Below are 22592 nucleotides of genomic sequence, written 5' to 3' on the forward strand. Positions count from 1 at the left end.
AGTAAGAACTGGGTTCACTGCCTGATTGCTGGCCAAGGCCTAATGCAGTGTAGGATTGGTGAGGATAAGGGTGTGAAAAAAAAAAAAAAAATGGGGCAGGCCAATAGGCAAGGCTTTCTCATGTCTAATACCCATATTTAATGTGCATGGCAGCTCCATGGAAGGTAGTATTGTCTGATCTTCTGATGAAGTATAACCTTTCAAATAGAAAGGTTGAGCAATATACTGAAAGTCACCTAGTGAGCAAGTAGCAGGGCTTTTTAACTAGAGCCGATCTGTCTCCTGCCAAATACAGGATGCTCCCCCATGAAAGCTGCCTTTGGAAGGCCTCTTTTCTTTCTCTACCCTCTTCTCTTCCTGAACAAATGTATCCCCTAAATAGCCATCAATTACAGATTCATTCCAGACTAACAAACTCTTTTAAGAGGAAAATACTATAATTCTCAGCAAATTATGTAAAATGAGTGTTACTCCACCTGTCCCTTCAGTGTTGGCATTTCCCAGTGACTGCTCCCAGTCTTCTCTTCCCCACCTTCAATCTCTCATAGAGGGACAGCTGCCAAAGGCAGGGTGATGTACAGTTTGAAAAGGCTAATTGAACAACACAGTAAAATCATAGGGTGAATAAAAAATTATTATTTTTTTAAAATCATAACGTAGAATATGTTTGTCGAATGGGGAATGGTTGGTCACACTGGTTAAATCATGGTTGAGCGTCCCTATTCCAGGCAATCTAACTGTAGTCCCTGTTTGAACAACTAAATATACATGAGCATATCTTGAATCTGCCTGTCACTTGAACTGTACTAGACCTTACATCCTATTGCTACTGGTCGTCTCCAGTTGGACATCCTGGGGATGCACCAAACTCATCCAGGCCCAGTCATCTTCACAAGTCCCAAACATGCCCCTATTCCACTCCTCCCTACCTCAGAACAAGCCTCCACCATGTTTGCCTCCTCTTAGACTCCTTCTTCCCCTCACCCTTTCTTTCAGTTACTGCCCAGTTTCCTTCATGCTCCATCTTGAATGTTCTTCCAAGCCTGTCTTCCCCACCCATCACTGTCACCACTGCCTCTGGTATCATTTTCTTTACCTGAAATATTAGGAACCTCAAACCCTTCTACCAGTTGCTTTGATCATCTCTCTTACATAGGAGTGAGATCAGAGCTCTTCTGCTTTTAGGGATCATGTATGCAGGTTCAAGTTCACATCTTCAATGTAAAACCAAGACCTTCCTAGACTCCCTGACTTCTACATTTCTGTTCTTTCTACCATAAACCCTGAGTCACCGGTTTACTCAAGTACTATAATGCAGTGTTCTTTGTGTAAGTGACATTCCCTCTGCCTGGAATTTTCCTCCTGCCTCCATCCACCCCAAACTGGTCAGAGTCTGCTTCCTGGACCACTGCCCCAACTCCAGCAGATCCTGGGATTCTCTGGCTCTGGAGCACTTACAGAAGTCTTTGCCTATTTGTTTACTTCCTACTGGACTGTGAATCCTTTAATGGAATAAATTTGATGCCTTCGTTTTGGCACCAAGTAACCAAAGTAGTTATTCAGTGACTTTAGTGAAAGAATGAACTATCCAATCACTTAATAGAAAAAAAATGAGGAAAAGGTTGATATGTGTATATATATAACAAATTAAAGTATTTTAAACTCGCCATAAACACATGTTGAAAAGAATTAAAATCCAGCCTTAATATATCCAGTGCTCTTACAGGCCAACAAAGGACCAACTTTACAATTAAAGAAAATGGGACAGAGTATATACGAAGACTATATGCTCAAGAATGTAATATGGAAACATGCATATGAAATAAAATTTGATTTCACTAGCAATCTAATAAATCAATTTAAAACAATGAAATATTTTGTTCTACCAAATTGTAGTGATTAGAAAATAACAACAACTAGCATTGCATGTCTAAAATAAGATAGGTTTTCTTATATATTGCTATTGGAGATGTCAGTTACTATAAGTTTTCTGAAGGATAGGTTAGCAGCATTCATCAGAAAGCTCTTCAGCCAAAAGTGATCACACTTTTGACTTCAGAGATTTTTTTAGAACATTTAATAGTATGGGAAATTAATTATGATACAAGGTTAAGTACAAAACTATAATCATAAAATTTGGTATAGAGTATTTTCTCCACATTAAAAGGTTAACATAAAAACATAAATTTCTGTTTCACTTTCTAGTTATATTTAATAAAAATTTATATATTTTCTCTTCCCATATACATTCTAACAGATTTATTAAATGTCTCTCTGAACATGAAAAAGTATAACAAGTTCTGCAAAAACATTGTTGACTTCTTCATTTTATGTAATTTTATAATGTAACTCAATATGGTATTAGAGGGTCTTCTTACTTAGTTACTGGGAATCATTGTTTTTGGCCCAGTTTATAATTTAAAAAATTAAATTTGATTAAAATATCCCACCTACACTGTAGGTTACCAGATATGTCACCTGTATTCCAATTGTGTCATTATAGATTTATTCCTTAAACTTTACTCCTGCATCTATTAAATTTTATCTTCTTAGATTAGGTCCATTGCTCCTTCCTGTTGAAATTTAAGCTTCTGTTAATCATCTATTTCAGCTTCATGTCTTTGGCAAATGTGGGCTCCTGCCTTCTGCAGTCTCATCTTAGATACTTTAAACATGCCACACAGGGCAGGGTGTCACAGATTGATTTCTGGTACCCATGTCATCCCAGGCCCTTCTGTGGAGCTGATGTACTGCAGGATGAAGGAAGGAACATTAAGAAACACAGAGACATTTCATAGAAGAACCAAAGTGAGAGTAGTAGGAAACTGAGGAGGGATCTTTCAAAACCGAGCATTGGTACAGGGAAATAGGAGGGATTGCAGCCTGGAATGAGCTCTTTTATATTCCAGTGAATGCCTTAGTTGCTCAGCACATGTGATTTAAGTTGCATTACTGAATGCATGTCTGCACCATGCTATTGTAGGGCACTTACTGGGGCCAGACCTCGAGCTAAGAGATCTTTGTGTGTTTACCTCATTCCATCTGCACCACAGCCCTGAGATGCAGATACTGGTAGGTCACCTAATAGTCAAGGTTACAAGCTGATAAATACTGGAATTGCAATTTGAACCCCAAAACTCTGAGTGATTAAGTTTCACAACTCAACCTCATTTCAGTTATGATATATTATGTCCAACTCTTAAACCTCTGTGCTGTTTATTTTTCTGCAGTGGAAGGATTACATTAAATGGTTTACTGCTGATTATAGTAAGACAACTTTTAAGACTCTAGGGAAAAAAATACTATAGTCTTACATTTAATGCTAATACATTTTCCTTTTTCTCTTCAGAAAGAAGAAATCATTGAACTTATTATTAAAATATGTGGTAAGAAAAAAGTCCATCCATTTAAGGTACCATTCTCGCCATGGTCTGTGTTGGTGTGATAAGAAGTTCCCTCAGAGGATGAGTATCATGGGGCTAGTGAGGAGTGTGAAAAGTCAGTGAGAAACTGAGAGGAAGCAGTGAGCAAGGTTGTGGGAACACTAACTGAGCAGAGGAAGTTGTCTTTGCAGACTGGTTGGGAGCCTGATGTTCCTGTCTTAGTGTGTGCAGGTAGCCTGGCCTTCTGTAAGCTCAGTGTTCATTTGTAGTCTGTGACATTTACCTGAGCTAGGGAAGGAAAAAACAAAACCAAACAAAACAACAACAACAACAAAAGGAAATATGACTATAAATACCAACTGGTACATAAGTCCAGTCTAGCTGGTAATTTAGTATCTGTGTTTTTCCTGAAGCCAAGAAGTTTTTGAGTTGAGTTTTGAACATGATTTCTAGAGCTATACTTGATCTCAAAGGCAGGAGGACCTTTAGTGGTTCGTTTTGCTTCACAGTGATAGCTACATGAGTCCACCATAGAATACTTTAGACTTAAAATAGTTGCCAGAGGGCTGGGGATATAGCTCAGTTGGTAGAGTGCTTGCCTTGCAAGCACAAGGCCCTGGGTTCAATCCCCAGCACCGCAAAACAAACAAACAAACAACAACAACAAAAAAAAACATACTGGAGGAAAATAGTTGCCAGAAAGAGGAAGTAAAGAAAAGAGATCAGCCAAAGGCAAGAAATTAATGAAATAAGGAAGAGAGAGACTCCTGTGTTTGGAGGCAGGGATATCATTGTCTTTCCATATAGGGAACTGGCTGGTCCCCTAAAAGTCTTCTGGACTTAAGGACCAGCCTGGAACTCTATGGTGACAGGCTGATGTGGACATGGGTTCTGGGTACTAAAAGCCCTGTGAAGATAACACCAGTTCTCTGATGACTTTCTGTGGTTTGTTGTTGGGCAAGATGAGATATATTTTTAAAAAACTGATAATTTTTATTTTCAGGGTACTCACAATTATTTACTAACTTAAGCCAAAACTGTTTATTGGCCAGTGCTCTCTGGGATCCCTCCCCTCAAAGAGTTTCACAGCATAGATGTGCTGATGGCCTCTTTGTAATGTGGAAGTCACTACAGTCCTCATTGTGAGTGATTGGTCATAAATAGAATAGTTATGGGCAGCTATTCTTGTGTAGAGTTTAAGGCCTCAATCCTTCCTCCCCACAATTAAAATTTCTCACCCCATTACTTCATCCATGCCAGAGAGCAAATCTCCAGTTTCATGTAAGGATATAGATGTAGATAAAGTACAGATGTTGGAATGATGAAGAACAAATTTTGGATAGTAGTTACTTCTTAGAGGAAGACTAATAAAATCAGGAAGGCACACACTGGGCATGTTAGCTTTTAAAAAATATTTTATATTTTGATTTAAGAAATGAACACATAGGTGTTTATAATCTGCTATGGAATCTTGAGTGAAGTCTAGAAACCTGGAGGGAGACAGATGTCAGCTGTTCCCACAGTCACAGGAAAGGAGGATAGCAGTTCAGGTTCCAGGTTCATCTTTGCCTTTCTTGCCCCTCTTCTCCCAACGTGGTGCTAATCAGTGATGGTTTGGTTTCATTCCTGCAATTTTTCTGTCTCAACATTCATCTTTTAGGTTGTGGTCGTAAATGCAAAGAGACTCCACTGGAGTTGGTGTTTGTGATTGACAGCTCAGAAAGTGTAGGGATAGACAACTTCCGGATCATCCAAAACTTTGTGAAGACTCTGGCTGACCGGGTTGCTGTGGACCTTGCCACAGCCCGCATGGGCATAATCAACTATAGCCATAAGGTAGAGAAGGTGGCTGATTTGAGGCAGTTCTCTAGCAAAGATGACTTCAAGCTGGCTGTGGACAACATGCAGTACCTGGGGGAAGGCACCTATACAGCCACTGCCCTGCAAGCAGCCAATGACATGTTCAAGGGTGCCAGGCCAGGTGTAAAGAAGGTGGGCTTGGTCATCACTGATGGACAGACAGACTCCCGAGATAAAAAGAATCTGACAGAAGTGGTGAAAGAAGCCAATAACACTGGTGTGGAGACATTTGTGATTGGGGTGGTGAAGAAAAGTGATCCCAACTTTGACATGTTCCTTGATGAAATGAATCTAATTGCTACTGATCCACAGCATGTATATCACTTTGATGACTTCTTGATCCTGCACGGTAAGGCTGACTGCCCCAGAAGATAGGAATTTACATTGTTCTTCCAAATACCATATTACTAGATTATTCTGTCCAAAAATGAAAATCAGGAGATTAATGAGGCTTATGCAACATTAAATTGTAACTATAAACTATACAAGGTTCAAAAAAAAGGTTTAGTACATCCAGTTTGGAGGGTATAATACCATGTCTTTATTCATGCATACTAAGGGCCGAGCTGACCTTGGAGTTGTTTAACTGCAGTGTCCATGGTCAATGAACAGGAATGAAAAAAAAGAATAGAACTTGGGGATATTGCTAAGACCGGTTAATGTTCAAAACGTTCCCTAACTAGAGTAAGGAATGGAGCAAGGCAGGAAACCACCACCGAATAAAAATGAAGTTAAAGGTACTTGTCGAATGATAATGTTACAGTAAACTAAAGAGATGAGAAATGTAAGTAATTGGGATTAGTTAGAGAGCTTGTTCTGCCGATGTCAGGAATTTATGTTAGAGAACAACCTTTTAGATAAGCATCATATTAATGTTAATCGGTTGGGCTTCCCTATGCTGAATTTACCCTTTCACATAAACTGATACTTTCTAATGAAACCACCTAATATCCTGACTCATCTATGTTTAAATTGTGGTATCACTTTACAATGAAATATATTCCAGTTCTTTGGAAACTGATGACTATTGCTGGCAGGGCCCAGATCTGGAAAACATGTGAAATAAAAGTTATGCTTAATGTGTTTGCAGGCTTCAGTTTGTCATTGTACTTCCTCCACCATCTATCTATCTGGGAGTGGGTCCTGACATGGCTGGGCACCAACTGTCCAGGCCTCATGCCCTGTCCATGCCTCAGTGCCAGCACCACCAGCCCTAGGGGTAGCATACCATGCTCAGAAAGCTTCCATTTTCTATTCCTTCCTTCCCCAAGCTTGCTCACCTCAACACTATGCTTGGTAATTGGTGGATCTGATATCAATCTCACTAGCTGTTCATGTGTTAGAATGGCCAGAAATAATACATGTTTCAGAAAAAAATCAATTTTAATAACCAAAGAGCTTTATCATGTTATCTGAAGGAGTTTTTAGTTTGCTACATTGCATTAGCTGGCCTTTTACTATCCCCAAAATCAGACGTAAATGCCTATTTAACTTAATGTGGATGAGGCTAACCCTTTACATAGAGTAATTCACAGCTAACTGACACTTTGGCTAAATAAGCATTTAAGTTCCTCTTTTGCCACTTTGTGCTATTGTGTATTATGAAAATAAATAAAGTTATTTCAAATAACCTTTTACAGATAATGAAAAAATGCTTTCTAAATCAGTTCACTTGAGCAGTTGATTTCAAATAATGGGGAATTTCTTATTTTAAGGGGAGTGCTGATTGCTATAAACAGGTTTTAAGTAATGCTTCATTGCTCCTACTTTCTCCCTTTGCTTTCTTTTAAAAGACATCCTGAAGCAAAAGTTGTCTACAAAAATTTGTGAGGATTTTCCTTCATATTTCTTTCAAGTTTTTGGTTCTTCATCATCTCAACCTGAATTTGGGGTGTTGGGGGAAGAACTTGGTGAATCTACTCCAGAGCCTCCAGAAGAAATTTCTGAGTCAGTAAGTAACTGTCTTGCTTACTTTTCGAGTTTAAAATGGTGTATTCTATTTTGCATCAAAGGCCATCTTGTTCTGCCCTGTCAGAACACTGGAATATGAACATATTCATGTGCTTGGCTTCAAATATTATCTCCTTGACCCAAGATTTCCAGTTCTGAAACAGCTCTAGGGTTTATAAATATGAATATGGGAGTTTTTAAATTTTCCATATTTGATAAGTAATTATCCACTAAATGTTGCAAATATTATTTTTGTATCACACCTGTCACTACCAAAGCAATCACATGCACTAGAACAGGTTAATAATACATTATTTGCAGATTTGTTTATACCAGGCCAAAACTCTCCTTCCTTTATCTGTACAGCCACTTCCCACTTTGTATCCTGTCAAATTTTTTTCTGAAGTATGCCCATGTCCAGCTGGCCACTCTCCCACACTCCACGCCATGTTCTTGCTTGCTGAGCTTACAGCTCTGTGCTCACAGTGGGGGTGGAAGGGAGGCTGTACATGCATGTGGTGTATCCAGGGCTTCCCAGTCCTATGGCATGAAAATAACTAACCCCTGAATGAATTTCGAGGTAAATGTGACTGTCCTTATAGCAAACTTCTGAAAACTGTCTTAAACCAATCATACCATGAGCAGTTAGTAGGTTATTTTAGGTGAAAACTAGTAAGTGACTGCTACAATCTCTTCCTCACCAATTTATAACTAAAGTAAGTCTAGACTGGTGTCTGCTACACATATGGACATCCTTTAGCAAGTGAGCACACACAGTCATGCCCTGTTCTTCAAGTTTGATTAAGTCCCTGTTACTTTTATTTTTTTGGTACTAGAGATTTAACCCAGGGGGTGTTTTACTACAGAGCTAAATCCCCAATACCCACCTGCCCCTTTTTTAAAAAAATTTAAGACAGTGTCTTGCTAAATTGCTTAGGGGCTCACTAAATTGCTGAGACTAGACTTGAACCTGCAATCCTCCTGTCTCAGCCAACCAAATTGCTGGGATCACAAGTATGCACCAGTGTGACTGGCCCTTGTGCTATTCTTTTATGAGAGCTTCATTGAAATGAAAGAGAATCACGAACAAGGGTAAAAAGAACTGGGCATGGCAGTGCTTGCCTATAATCCCAGTGACTTGGGAGGCTGGGGTAGGAGGATTGCAAGTTAAAACCAGCCTCAGAAACTTAGGGAGAACCTGTCTCAAAATACAAAATAAAGAAAATAAAAGAGTAAAAAGGGTGAGGGATATGGATCAGTGGTTAAAAACTCTTGGGTTCAATCCCTAGATTGCGTTTAAACCAAAAAAAAAGAAAGAAAGAAAAAGAGGCAAATATTTTAACAGCACCTTATAGTTAAACTGAGGCCTCAAGAAACATCAGATCAGTGATTGGACCCAAGGTCCTTCAGGCCTAGGATACTAATCCTAAGGGCACAGACTATAGGACTCACTAGATTTTAATACCTGTTCCAAAAAGAGCAGAAAGGTGTTTAACATACTTTTGACTCCCATAAACACTGACTCCAAGATGACTAATTACAACTACACAAATTGCCCCTGGATTTTTTTTTTAAATCAATGCACACATTTATACCATGTGGTCTACTCCTGGGTCAACACACTTTATTTTTTATAAAAGTTCATACATTCAACACTGTTGGCTTGAAGGCCATTCAATTTCTGTTCCAATTACTTTGAAGTCCTGGAAGTACACAAACTAGTCATAGATAATACTTTAATGAATGAGCATAACTGTGTACTGATAAAACTTAATCATAAAGACAAGCTGGGGTCAGTGGCAGATTGTGGGTCAGCATGCATGAGGCTGTGGATTCAATTCCCAGCACCAAAACAAAAACATTTATAAAAACAGAGGGAGACTGAGACTTGACTCAGAGAGGTTTGTGGGCCCTGGTCTGTACCAGGCATTTTAAAGTAAATTATAGACAATAATGTACACAGTCTGTCTCCTCTTGAGTTCTGTCTACTACTGGGGATCTTGCCTGCTTGTGTGACTTATCACTTTGTCCCTCTTCTAGTCAACCCATGTAAACAATCAGTTTTCCAATAGATATTTAGATGCTTTCTAATGTCTTCTTAAAAAAGACCAAGCTCAGATTTCATCTGGCAAGCAGTATTTAAACTGAGCACTCCTTATAATCACTGAATCACATTTTTGCTGTATTAACACTGATGAATTTCAGTAGCACATACTGATCATTTATGGCTGTGCTAGGTGGTGGCTCTTAAGATATAGTTCTACCTGAGAGAAGATTACGGTCTATGAGGGAGATAAATGAGTACAAGATGCCTGATGCTTTCAGAGTTTTATCAGAGCTATGGATGAAGCATGAGAATTGGTGCAGTAATTTCAGGGAGAGTAGTGGTAAGTGCCTCAGTTGACTCGGACTGAGGGTCAAAATACCATGAACTGGGTGACTTCAATAACACTTCTCACAGTTCTGAAGACTGGGAAGTCTGAAATCTAGCATTTGATGAGGTTGTAGATAGCCACCTTCTTGCCGTGTTCTTCTGGGATTGAGAGACAGCTCATCTCTCTTCTGTCTCTACTTAAAAGGGCACTAATCCCATTTTTAGGAATTCCCCCTCATGACCAAATGACTTCCAAAAGTCCCCACCTCCAAGTGGCATCACACTGAGGTTTAGGTTTCAATATATGAATTTTGGAGGAATGCAGCATTTAGTCCATAACAGAAAGCTTCACAGAGGAGGTGGCACTGATCCCAGAGTTGACAATAACTAGGAGTTTTTCAAAGGAAAAGTAGGAGGAAGGGTATATCTAGCACAGATAATATGTAGGCAAAGGAGGATTCAAAGGGGGCATGGCATTTCCAGAAAAGGGGACAAGTTCAGTCTAACTGTAGCCTAGGGTGTGTGTGGCAGAATGGTGAGAGTTAAAGTGGACAGGTCATTTGAGGACTAATCATAAATGGCTTTATGGGCCATGCCAAGGAGCTTGAACCTCATCTATAGTCTAGATAGCCTGGAGACAGCAGAGGAATTTGTAAAGTAAGGGTCCTATGGTCATACTGGTTCACCAAAAAATAACCCTTTTTGTAGTATGACAGACAATTAGGAAGAGGAAATGAAGAAACCGGAGGCTGGGATATGAGGTACAATTGTCCAGGCAAGAGACAGCAAGGCCCTAAACTGAGGCAGTGGCAGTGGGAATAAAATAGAGGCACAGGTAGGAAAGCCTTTCCTAGGACAGAATTAGCAGAATTTAGCAATTGAATGGATTGGGGATTAGGGAGAGGGAGGGATTTTGGTATGACTATTGGGTGCCTGGCTTGGAGATAGACTGGATTGAAATATGGAGATTATAGGACAGGGTTTTTAAAGAAATAATATAAGTTTAGTTTGTACCATGTAAAGTGCCTGAGGAACATTCAAGAATGTTACGATACAGAATGAGGAACATTAAGACCATATGTCTACGATGTCATGTTGCAGGAATCTGATGACTCTGAGAGGCAAGTGACATTTAACAGATTATAGCAGACGAAGCATTCTAGTAACTGGGGAGGGGAAGGCACAAGAAGAGAAAATCCAAAATAATTTGGATTTATAAAACCAGTTGCCACAGGGAGGAAACCAAGCATTGGTCACATCTGTCTAGCAGGACTTTGAGGTAGCAGGTGCTGGCAATGCATGTGAACTTCTTAGATAGCCCCTCTTGTTGTTAGACCTTCTCACACTGGCGCTCTTTGCAGAAGCACCAAGTCAATTGTGAATTTTAAAGCAATTAGTTTCTTAATAGATATTTAATACGAACAAACATGCATGTGTTTATATTCACTTTAAATCTGAGATAGCCATCTATCTCTCTACAATCTACCCACATATAAATATAAAAACATTTATATTTCTGTGCCTACCCAACTGTCTTTATGATTTAGGTTGTTTCCTAGCTTACTCTTGGGAATAATGCAAAACCAGTAAATGATCTCAGAAGTTCCATTTTCCTTTTTTGTGTTGCTTTTTTCTTTCTCTGTTGTCCTTACTTAAGACACCTAGCTCTGTCCTTTCTTCTTCTATTTCTTTCCAAAATCTGTTCTTAGGGGAAAATCTGACATCAGTTATTCACACTTCAATGTGCAATCTAAGCCTGTGGTTTCTACCTCAAAGAAGGGCCAGCATTTTAAGCATTATATCTAACTGTGGAATGAGACTTGATCCTGATTTAGATGTGCTCTAAGTATCTGGGAACAGGTATGTTGGGAAATATGGAAAGCAGAAAGATCTCCCATATTCTTCTAAAGTTTGTGACATTTAAGCAGCCCCCTGCTCTGCATTTCTCATAGGCCAGTCTCAGGAAGCTACATATGTATATCCATTAGAACTGTCCCTCTCCTGAAATCTCTGGACAATTTATGTTTTCTTCTGGAATCTATTGCGTTTATATTATTAATAATTATTTGTGTATGTGTTTTAACCTTCCTAGTGCATTTAAATTTTTTAAGGACATGATTAGTGTCTGTCTAATCATCATCTAAAAGAGTGCTTTGTTTCACACACTCATCATCTAAAGTAGTGCTTTGTTTTACACACAGTAGATGCTCAATAAATGCTTATTGACCAAATGAATGTTACACCAATTACTGAACTAAAAGAGAAATCTGAAGATTTTTTTTCAATGAAGGACAACAATTATACTGTTATAAAAAGATTACATACATAAAAAGATCCTTATATTTTATGGGATTAATAATGTTAACACTTCATGGTCATTTATTCTTTCTGGTCAGTTGAGTTAAAATTTCTAAGACCTAAATAGGAATAAGGCAATAAAATCAAGTAAACTTCATTTTATCAGGTCGACTGGTTATATCCAGTAATGGTCCATTAAGTCCATAAGCATATTAATTTCCTGCAAGAAGTCACTTTTTTTGTAATTCTAAATGCATTAATAAATAAAGTAATGATAGTCAATTTATTTGTAGGAGCTGGTTTCTTATAATACCTTAGATAATTTTTTCTCTTGAAAAAGTAGAAAGAAACCCTATATGCCCTAAAAGCTTCTTTTTTGTGTATTGTGAAAAATTATTCCTTGACTGCAAGTAACTTAGATAACTAGCAGCAAGACTTCTTCCTCTCTGTAGAAAGGAGGCTGCAGCATTCCTGTGCAGAGCGATTCCACAGCAAGCCAGTGATTGATAGAGCCAAGCTGGCGTGGGAAGTCCCTCTGGTTAGCCCAGCAGGAGGAGGCGTAGTGGAGGAATAAGGGGGCGTTGTTAGTCTCTTTGTTCTTCTGAGAGCATCCTGATTCTTCCTGCCAGTCTTAAGTCTAGGATGCAGGCTCCTCATTTCCATGAAGAAAATGTACATTCTGTACCAACATATATTACAGAAAATTAGCTTCGCAGCTGACTGCTGGCTGGCTGTCCCACCCTCTCTGTCTGACTTCTGTTTTATTTTAGTCAAACGTCTCCATCTCTATTTCACTTTCACCATCTCTCCCATCTCCTACCCTCTTTCCCCCACTGTTATTTTTGTTTCTTACTCCATCTCAAGATCCATCTAAATAAGGCCACTTCTGAGATCCGTCTCCACCGGAAATTTTTTGAAGAACTGGAGCACTAAACAGATTCAGACTTGAAATTGGAATTGAATGTTTCCTTCCAAAATCTTACTTTGGGCTCCATCCTCAACTCTGATGTGACACCTTTTAATCCTCTACCTGTGCTCTTAGGCCTGTTCCCTTCTACCTCCTGTAAGGTCAGAACTTGGCTCCACTGATGTGACCTTTCCTACTAATACTTCACACTTCTTCCCTTGAGTCAGTATACAGACTTCAGACTCACCCATCTAAAAAATACCCTAACCCTCTCTTAATTTACATGTCCCTCTTGGTAATATCCTATCTCTTTCTATCTTTGTATGATAAAATTATTCCTCAGGTCGGTCTTTGCTATCTCTTCGTCTTTCACTCCCGCTCTTTGTTCCCTCTCCTCTCTCCATCCTCTGTTTCTTTCTCCCTCCTCCCTGTCTCTGTCCTTCCTCTCCCTTTTTCTCCACCTCCTGGTCCCACCCAACAACCCTCTCCCTCTCATTGTCACTCATTCAAAGCTTTCTTACTTCCCATTCACTCAGGAAACCCTCTGAAGTCAGGCTGCTGCCTCTACTATGCCACTGAAATTCCGCTAGAAAGGCCACCAGTGACCTCCTCCATTGCCAGATCCTTCCTTGGCTTCTCTTCTGCATGTAATGCCATGGTCACTGTTTCGTTGAAGCTGTTTTCTTTATTCTGAGAGCCCTCTCTTGCTCTCCTACCGTCCCTCTGAGCACTCTGTATCAATCACTGTTGGGGGTAATCTTTGTCCACCTACCCCTTACATATCAGTCTTAATTTTCTAAGATCTGTCCTCAGTCTGCTTCTCCTCTTCCTCCACATTCGTATTCTGAGTTCCAGTGTGGCACACGTCAACAACTGTCACATTTGCCTCCTTAGTCCAAAAGTCCTAGACCTTTTCCTTGGCCTCCATGGTCACATTTTTTGGCCTATGCCTGGGGATTCCACAGACATTCATCGTGGAATATATTTGCAGTGCTGCTTCTCCAGATGTCCTTTCCTCTCCTTCCCACCAACCAGTCAGGTGTCCACCAAGAAGCCTGGGATGAGGTCGGCAGCCTGTTCTCACAGTATTTGGTGCTCACTGCTGCTGTCACCTTCCCTCCACTCACCACTGCTCTCCCTCCCCTCCCCCCACCTCTGCTGCCTTAGATCAGGACCTCTTCATTTCTCGTCCATATTAATCACATTATTATGTGATTATAGTCATATTTTATATTATTATAGTCATAATTTGTGTCTTGTCTTTCTTTTCTACATCCTTTCTAGCTTATTTAATACTTGTTAATTGTGTCACTTTATTTATAGGCTTCCTCCTTTAAAAATAACCTCATCAAATGATTTCACTTACACATCATTTCATTTTGGTTGAATTTTCTTTAAAACACGATTGAAAACACAATGGCATATATTTTAGCTTGGTACTAAGCCTCTGTGACAGGAGAAATAGCATAAATGTTTGAGTGCATCTCAATTTTTTTTGAATATTCTATGTAAATAAATGTGTGTAGATTGCTCCATCATAGTGTACTGACTACTATTCAGAAGCCACAATTGATGCTATTGAAAACCTCAAGACATGGGGCCAGACCTAGTGGTAAGTTTAATTTGTCCAATGACCAAAAATAAAATGGACTTCCAAAAATCAGACCTAATTAATTATTTACAAATGGCCTTAACTTAGTCACATATACACATATGGTTATATTGGTCAATACTATAATTTACTCGTTTATAAAATAAAATTAATATTTTCATCATGGTGTTCAAAAATTCAAATTCTTGATAAAACCCTACATAAAAACTAATATCATTGCTATGTAGAAATGCTGGCTAAGCATCATAAATCACTGATAATAGATTTATTACCCTTAGAATAGGAGACGCTTCTATACCTGGAAAATTTGGTTTGTAGTCTCCATACTGAAGCTAAATACTTTATTCCTTCAGTGCCAAAGACTGTATTCTTCCTGTTTCACTTCTGAAATTAGGATGCATCTGTTTAGTGTGTGTGGACTTTTTCAAAGACTGTTGTTTAGTTTATAGTGTTATTTCGCCACAAATGAAATTCTGGAAGTGAAATCTGATAGCTGCCTGACATCTGACTGAATCATCTCTTCTCTCCAGGTCTGTTTGTAAAACAAAGGAGTATTATCAAAATGTTCTCTTTCCTAAAATATATGATTACAGTGTTCTAAATCATGTACTGGGCAGTGCCATACCAGCAGGCATCACACTAATGTATGAAAAGGGTTAAACAGAATAAAATCCTATGTCCCAAAGCTGCAGGAAATCTGGGAGGTGCAGCCCAAGCTCAAGGTGTTCCTGAAGGTCTTGTAACCTTGAAATACAAATAAAGAACCTTCTATGTAAGTACTTGGATTTAAGTGCTGAGAGTCCTGGCAAAGAAGTGTTCTCACCTGGGAAGAGTCCATCAAGGAGGACTCCTGAGAAACAGACACCTTGAAGGTGCTGGCCATGGACCATTTGGCAGTAGCAGAATCCTCACACCCAAATGGGAGAAATTTTGACCAGCAATGCTGGGACAAGCCTGAGTCTGAACACAGGGCTAACGCACAAAATCATTAGCATTCATCCAGAGCAGACATGAGCTCAGAGTTGAAGAGCTTGTCTGTGATATATAAAAGATTCTGGGTAATGAATTAGGAGGCAAATGTTTGGAAATCAGAAACCAAAAGACCTTTGGAATGGTGTGCCTCCTGGTCAGTGATCCTCATTAGCTCATGCATTCATATTCTGAGGATGTGGTGGAGTCTGTTTTCCTCTGCTTAAAGATCAGCTTGAAGGCTGAAAGAGAAGGATGATAACAGATCTGCTTGTCCAGCTGCATGGAGCAGTCCTGGACCCCAGTGTTCAGCCGCCACATGCCCTGAGACTCCTCTTTTGTGCCTTTTGCTACGTTGAGTTCCTGCTTGAAGCTGGAATCATCCCAACCCACCAAGAGAGGCCTGTGTGGCAGTATCAGAAACATGCACACCTGTAGGCAAGCTTGTGATTTTAGGTTGTGCATAAAAAGGAACAGAGAATATAACAAACACCTGAGAGCACACCCTGCCCCCATAAATAACCAGTGTTTCCATTTGTTTACGCGCCAGAGCTCTTTTCTGTCCTCCTCTCCAAAGGCAGCATGAATCAGTGTTTATTTTGCTGGTTAATTATGAGTACTTAAGTCCCCCTCTTAGAGTTGGAAGGTTATGCCAGGGCTGATCTTTTTTATTTTAAAAACTATGACCTTAAAGCCTAGACGAGTTGGGTAATCCAAAGTTGCCTTTCTTTCTTTTTTTGCATATCCTTATTAAGTTTGGCCTGAAGAGAGTGTAAGAGACTCTGACCCACTGTGAATTTATTCAGTAGTTACTATTTGCTTGCTCTATGCTTTTGAAACAAAAGAAGAGAAAGTAAGGAGAGGGAAAAAAAGGAAGATGTAAAGAAAAAGAACAAATGGCATTGTTCAATTTCTCTTATCAGGGCTGTGATGTTTATAAATGTGAACTGGAAATGGTACAAAATAGTGGCGGGAGGAACATTTTTCTTTTTCCTCTGCCCTCTTAAGCTCTTGCCTCGAGCTCTGTAAATTTGACTGACAAAAGACAGATTAACAAGAGGAAAACAAACAGAAGTTTATTAACATGTGCAGCACACAACACATAGGGCATTCAGAGATGAATAACTCAAAGGGGTGGTTAGCACTGCCAGGCTTGTATAGAATCCTAACAAAAGAACAATAAACTTGTAAAGAAGTGACAAGACAAAGAAAAAGGACTCTGAGTTTTCAGGGTAGCAAATTGTGGGAAGGTGAATATATGGGGGAAGTAGTGGAAGATAAGAGTTAGTTATGTAGAGTTCTCTAGTGCCAACTCTGGACTAAGAATCTAGCGTGGTCTCCAGTAATTAACTGTCCTTCCCAGTAGACAAGGAAGGGCATCTTTATAAATTTAGGTCCCACTTTTAGTCAAATGGTGAAAGGGCAGATAGCTTTTTCTGCATCTCCTTCTTCTCAATTGCCTCAAAATAATCAATATGCAAAAGTGGCATATTTGGGGGCTGGCATGTCCTGCTTCAATATAGGGTTAAAGGGTGCATTCTGTATAATCAGAGTCACGGATTGGAGAGTCAGAAGAGTTTGTGCATTATCTAGAAGAGGAGAATCTGTACTGAGTGGTTAATGGAAGTTTTACAGATGGAGAGCAACTCTGAATGGGTCATGGTGAAGGGTTAATTTTGAGAGCCTGAGGCAGAATGAAGGAGGAGGAATGGAGGGTCCCCAAAGGGTCACAGTGGCTGGTGAGACCATATTGTGTAGAGGGGACAGATTGTGGCACAGTTCTGTAGATCAGCTGGAGAATTTTTAATAATGACACTGGTAATTATATATCTTTTCAAACATAAAAGCTAGTAAAGGGTAATCGTTTAGGGAACACACTCTCAGTGAGCATACAAAATTGTAAAAAAAATGTTCGGAGGGACTTTGTCTCAAAGCTTTGCATACATATGTTTTTCAACCCACAAAGTAGCCCTGAGGTTTGTAACAGAAGAAAAAAAAAAGAAAGAAAGAAATTTCAGAAAAGACCATTATCATTAGAGATATTTTATATTTAAAATAGTATTGCAGTCATCATAAAATATATGAAATGATCATAATATATACTAAGGAAAATAGTGCAAAGCATAGAAACATGCAGCATTTAAAAAAGTTATGCATGTAAACTAAGAAAAAAACATACCTTAATATCAATAACGATTATCTCTGGGAGGTAGAATTACTTCTGATTTCTATTTCTTCATTTTCCTTGTCCATGTTTTCTAAAATTCCTTTCAATGAATGTTTGCTTTTGTAATAAGTAAGAAAATTATAAAAATAACAAACCATAACAATTATGTATTTGTTCAAATAATCTGAAGTATGTTGAGCCGGAAGATTGATGAAAATATTTTCATTTATAAAAGAAGTTGATTGTGCTTATTCTGGAATGTGGTGTAAAATTACAGTTGTCAAAATTCCCAAATGACCACGTGACTGAGAAAAGACCCAGACATTCCTAAGCTTACAAGACATAAAGAATAATTAAGTGGTCTCAGAACAGTCAGGTAAAGATGTAAAGGTTGAGTTCATTCATTTAAGACAAACCTATTGCCCAGAGCACTTGAAGGCACCTTCTCACCCTGTAGACAGCATATCTGAGGTGTAGACTAAGATCAGTTGGCTTTTAATGCTTGATAAACTACTCTTCAAACTCTTATTTCTTGCTTATCATGACATAGGCAAGCAAAAAACTATGGTACTTCTTTCCTGAGATGGGGTCTTTCTCAGTTCTCCATAATGCAGGAGGGACTAAGAAAAATTTCTTCTGGCCTTTACAAGTCTCTAGTTCTATGATTGCAGCAAAAGTTGGTATTCAGATTGCCATGTTACACACAGGGTCATTCTGAAACAAGGAGGAACCTCGAGGTATGCACGAGGTACATTCATTTAAACCACTTTGTGTTTTGAAATCACTGAAAAGTTACTATGGTATTTGAATTGGGTGCTTTTTATGTAGGGCCAATGACCAGTTCTAATGGAAATATTTGCTCTGACTCATGTAGCAGTACTTTAATAACTTTAAAAATATACATACACAAGTATTAGAATTAATTAACCCTTCCTCCATGGTGTGTGTGTGTGTGTGTGTGTGTGTGTGTGTGTGTGTGTGCATCAAATGCAGGACAGCTTAGGTAGCAGAGAGCAACTAAAGATGACAACTACCTTGCTCTTTGTTACAGCTTTCCAGGAATCCTGGGTAAAAGAGCATCCCAAACTATGTTACCCTGTTCACAAATATGCTTATTTAAGTAAACAAAAAGCAAACAAGCAAACAAACAAGGGAGGGCCTTATAAGGATAAATGACCATACTGGACCAGGATTGAGATGAATCATTGATTTGACTTCATGTAGTGGGGATTCAAAGTGGGGGGAAAAAAAAGAACACAATTGTTACCCTAAAAGATTTGTCTAACTGCTGGGAGTATGGTCAAGAAAACTGACATGATTTTTCTTTATTTCCAGCAAAAACTTTTCTTCCTGGTTTCATTACAGAAGATGAATTTAGATGAAACTTGAAAGTTTTGGTCCCAGAAATTTGCTTTTGAAGTTGTGATTATTTGTTCCTTAGGTGTCCAACATATCTCTGAAGTTAAGCCCCCACAGCCTTCAGTGTTAGTTGGGGTCTGGGTGACAGGAAGGGAAGCCTTCCTGTTGAAATTGGGCAGTTATCAAATTAGATGACAAATTATTGCTATTGTTTTCATCTCGGCTATGTTATTATCCTCCGTCACCCTGATTTCCAGCCTCAAAATTGATTGTGTTCATGGCGCATATTTTGGAATGTATGGTTAAAATCTCTAGTGATATAAATGGGTAGAAAAAGCCATGAAAACATTAAATTAGTAGTTATTTTTGCTCCTCATAGCAGTGACTAAGAAAAGAATAAAATTAAACCCTTCCCAACCTCACATCTTTCTTGCCCTGTGTGCAGAGCTGTCTGGAATTCATCTGCATTTGGAGGTGGGTGATATGCGTGTCTACACCAACACTTATATAGAGTGGTGGGGAAATCCACAATCCAGCTATTCGGAGATGTCTGACACAGAAGAAGTATTATTTTCTGAGCTTTTATTTGAAATAGTATCAGGAAATTGGGGATACATAGCCATGCTGAACTTTTCTTCAAATTTTCCCAGAAGAAAACTAACTTTTTCATTTGATATTATCAGAAACAAAAAATATGTATACATTTTTTTTGTGTGTGTAGTTCAGTGTCCCTGGATCCCAGGATGAGGAGAATGAGCCTCCAGAGCCGACACAGGCTCATAGCTTGGCTGCCACTTCCTTATCTGAGGCTGCTGCCACTCTCGGGCCATTGCTCAGCACCCCTGAGAGTATAAAAACCATAACTCCAAGTCCTGCATTGATTTTACACCAAGATAATTTGGTGTACAAAGGTAAGAGCTCCTGGCAATCAACTGCTATACCCGCAATGTGAGGCAGGCACAGGAAAGATGGTCTCCCAAATTTCATTCAAAAAAAGAATGCTATGATTCTACCCAGGGAGGACAAAAGATATTTTTCACTGGGTTATGTAGAGACTTGAAAACTGGCTGGTTGTGGAATAAATTTGGTTATAAAAGTTTTAATGCTGTTACTATTATTTCAAATTGAATGACTTTAGAGAAGATTGTGTTCCATGTACCATAGTCCAGCTTGCTCCCTATTGTCTTACATGTGGTTTTCATACATGTAGGCATTTGAGGTTTTCACCTCCTGGTTGCACAAGAAAGAGAAAAAAAGCTAAATTTAGATTTGATTCATCAACATGTTTCTATGGAGTTAATATGTATGAAAAACTCATTACTATATGCATATTTTTGTGTGTGAAACATTCAAGAAAAACAACATCCATGTTTAGAATGGTTTGAAAACAAGTTATACAACATACATTATTTAGTTTTTAAGAGCAGAAGTAGAAGATGTATGTTTCTTCCTATTTGGTCTAAGGAGCCTTCATAAGGGATGGAGAAAGAACTGATTTTGCTATAGAGAAATGAAGCTTGTGGTACAAACCATACACACAATAGAAGTCACAGGCACAATTACCAATTTGGTCTTTTTATTTATTTATTTATTTTTGGCTTATCCCACCTTGGATTCACTTCTGGTAGGAAATATGAGTCAATGTACTATGGAGAGTCACACAATAAAAAGGGATTTAACATTGTCTGGCATAGTGGTAGAGTCACTTGAACCCATGAGTTTGAGGGCAGCCTGAGCAACATGATGGTGAGACTCTCTCAAAAAAAAAAAAAAAAAAAAAAAAAAAAAATGATAGTGAGACTCTCTCTCAAAAAAAAAAAAAAAAAAAAAAAAAGATTTAACAGATTGAAAGTTCTGTAATTAGAGGAATCTTATTAGTACAATATGACTTTATTATTATGACTTTGCTTTCTTACAGTGGGTGCATTTCTGAAATTATTTGTAAATTGACATTAGAAGGTCAGATCGTATTTTTAGCATCCTATTAGAGTTGTCCTTTAGAGGGAATTGTGATATAAAGAGCCCCTCATTTTCCTGTCTTTGCTAACGTATAGGGTTTTCCTTTTTAGGAGGCAGTCTGATTGTAATGATACTTCCCATGAATAAACTGAAAGGGAATATGTACAGAAGGTGCAAGTCATTTTCGTTCCAAATATTAATTTGATTTAAAATCGAATCCAAAGTAAATGAAAGAAGTACTGTCTTTCTTATATCAACTAATCTCCACAAAAGTATTAGTAAATAAAGTCTCACACTTTCAGAGAAATGTGAATTTATAATGGGGTTTCATGAAGATCAAAAACTTTTTTGTTTTCAAAGGAATGCATGTCTAGTGGTAGAGTTTCAGGTGGTAGATGACTATTTTGGGTTTTTTGGATCCCTTCATTCACTAATTTAGAATCATATTTTCTTAGTTGGTCTGCTAATGCACAGAAAGAATATTTTTTAAATATAATTTCATAAAACTTTTACTCTTCATCCCAGTAAAAGAAAAACCACTGGTAATGCATTACTCTTTTCTCACTCCAGATCCTAGATGCTTGGAAGACTTGAGACCTGGAAACTGTGGCAACTATGTGGTTCGATGGTATTATGACAAACAGGTCAACTCTTGTGCCCGCTTTTGGTTCAGTGGCTGTGGTGGATCAGGAAATAGATTCAACAGTGAAAAGGAATGCCAGGAAATCTGCATTCAAGGATGAGCAAGTAAATTAATCTGTCTCTATCAAAATCCCAGAAAGAATCCAGTACAAAGAGGGTGCCATTTTGTGTTTATACTATTTATAATTTGAAAATGTAATGGAATCCTCATAACAACCCTGGGATGTGGGTGGTGTTAACTGCTTATATAGACAAGAAAACCAAGACACTGACAAATTTAGTAGATCATCAACTGTCAATCAAGTAAAAGGAGGAGGAGCTGGGGACTGGGACTCAGGGCTGTATAACTTGGATACACAGACTGCCTGCTTCAGGACCTGTGATCTGAGTTTGTTTCTTGTTAATTCCTGTCATATACATTATGCTGGGTCAAACCCCTAGCTCTGCCCATGACCCCACTCCCTCATACCTTCATACCCCTGTCCCTAGTAGAAGATAGGTGCTAGGGAAGAACCTTGGTTAAAATTAGAAGTGATCAGGATATTTTTATGCATGTGTGCTGGTTAAGAATGGGTAAGGTGAGGGCAGTTAGATTTTTGCCATACATGCCCCAAAAGTGATAGTATAGAAAAGTCAATCTGAATTAGAATAATTACACTCCATTTATGTATGATCTATCAAAATGTATAAATGCATTCTACTGTCATGTACAACTAATTAGAACAAATAAAATAAAAAAATAAAAAAGATTACTATAATGTATTATAAACTGTCACTTCCTATTTCTCCAACATGTTTGATAAGAAGGCCTTCATTGTATGTTTCAGTTATATATTTAAACATAGCAATTTTAAAAATACATGAATGGAACTTTCAATTTTATGGGGATGGAATGAGAAGGCACTTGGCAGCTAACAACCACTTGAAGCCCACCACATCTACTTTTGAGCAGGGTAATTTAAAGATAGGACTCACACTGAGAAATGAGCCTCCAAATTGAAATATGAGTAATGGAGGGTTCAGTTTGTCATTTTCTAATAATTTTATAACATCAACTCTGGGAAGACAATAGTTCTGAGCCGAGCTCAGACCGCATTTGTATGTATCATCTA

At 38.5% G+C, this 22592-nt stretch overlaps 1 protein-coding gene across 4 annotated transcripts in view; it reads left to right on the top strand.

Moving 5' to 3' along the window:
- COL28A1 (collagen type XXVIII alpha 1 chain) overlaps positions 1-22592 on the top strand; it is a 175576-nt gene that overhangs the window by 150881 nt on the left and 2103 nt on the right. For 2 of the 4 annotated variants that reach the window (XM_079151795.1, XM_079151794.1), the window contains exons 31-36: positions 3350-3386; positions 5044-5592; positions 7037-7194; positions 18962-19008; positions 19606-19790; positions 21409-21585. In XM_079151795.1, the coding sequence (XP_079007921.1) occupies positions 3350-3386; positions 5044-5592; positions 7037-7194; positions 18962-19008; positions 19606-19790; positions 21409-21581 (1149 nt within the window). In that variant the 3' untranslated portion in view covers positions 21582-21585. Of the gene's footprint in view, positions 1-3349; positions 3387-5043; positions 5593-7036; positions 7195-18961; positions 19009-19600; positions 19791-21408; positions 22591-22592 lie in introns of those variants that run through there. The other 2 variants (XM_079151793.1, XM_079151796.1) reach the window with 2 other exon arrangements.

The sequence above is a fragment of the Sciurus vulgaris genome (genome assembly GCF_902686455.1).
Source record: "Sciurus vulgaris genome assembly, chromosome: 8".
In the NCBI taxonomy this organism is placed as follows: domain Eukaryota; kingdom Metazoa; phylum Chordata; class Mammalia; order Rodentia; family Sciuridae; genus Sciurus; species Sciurus vulgaris.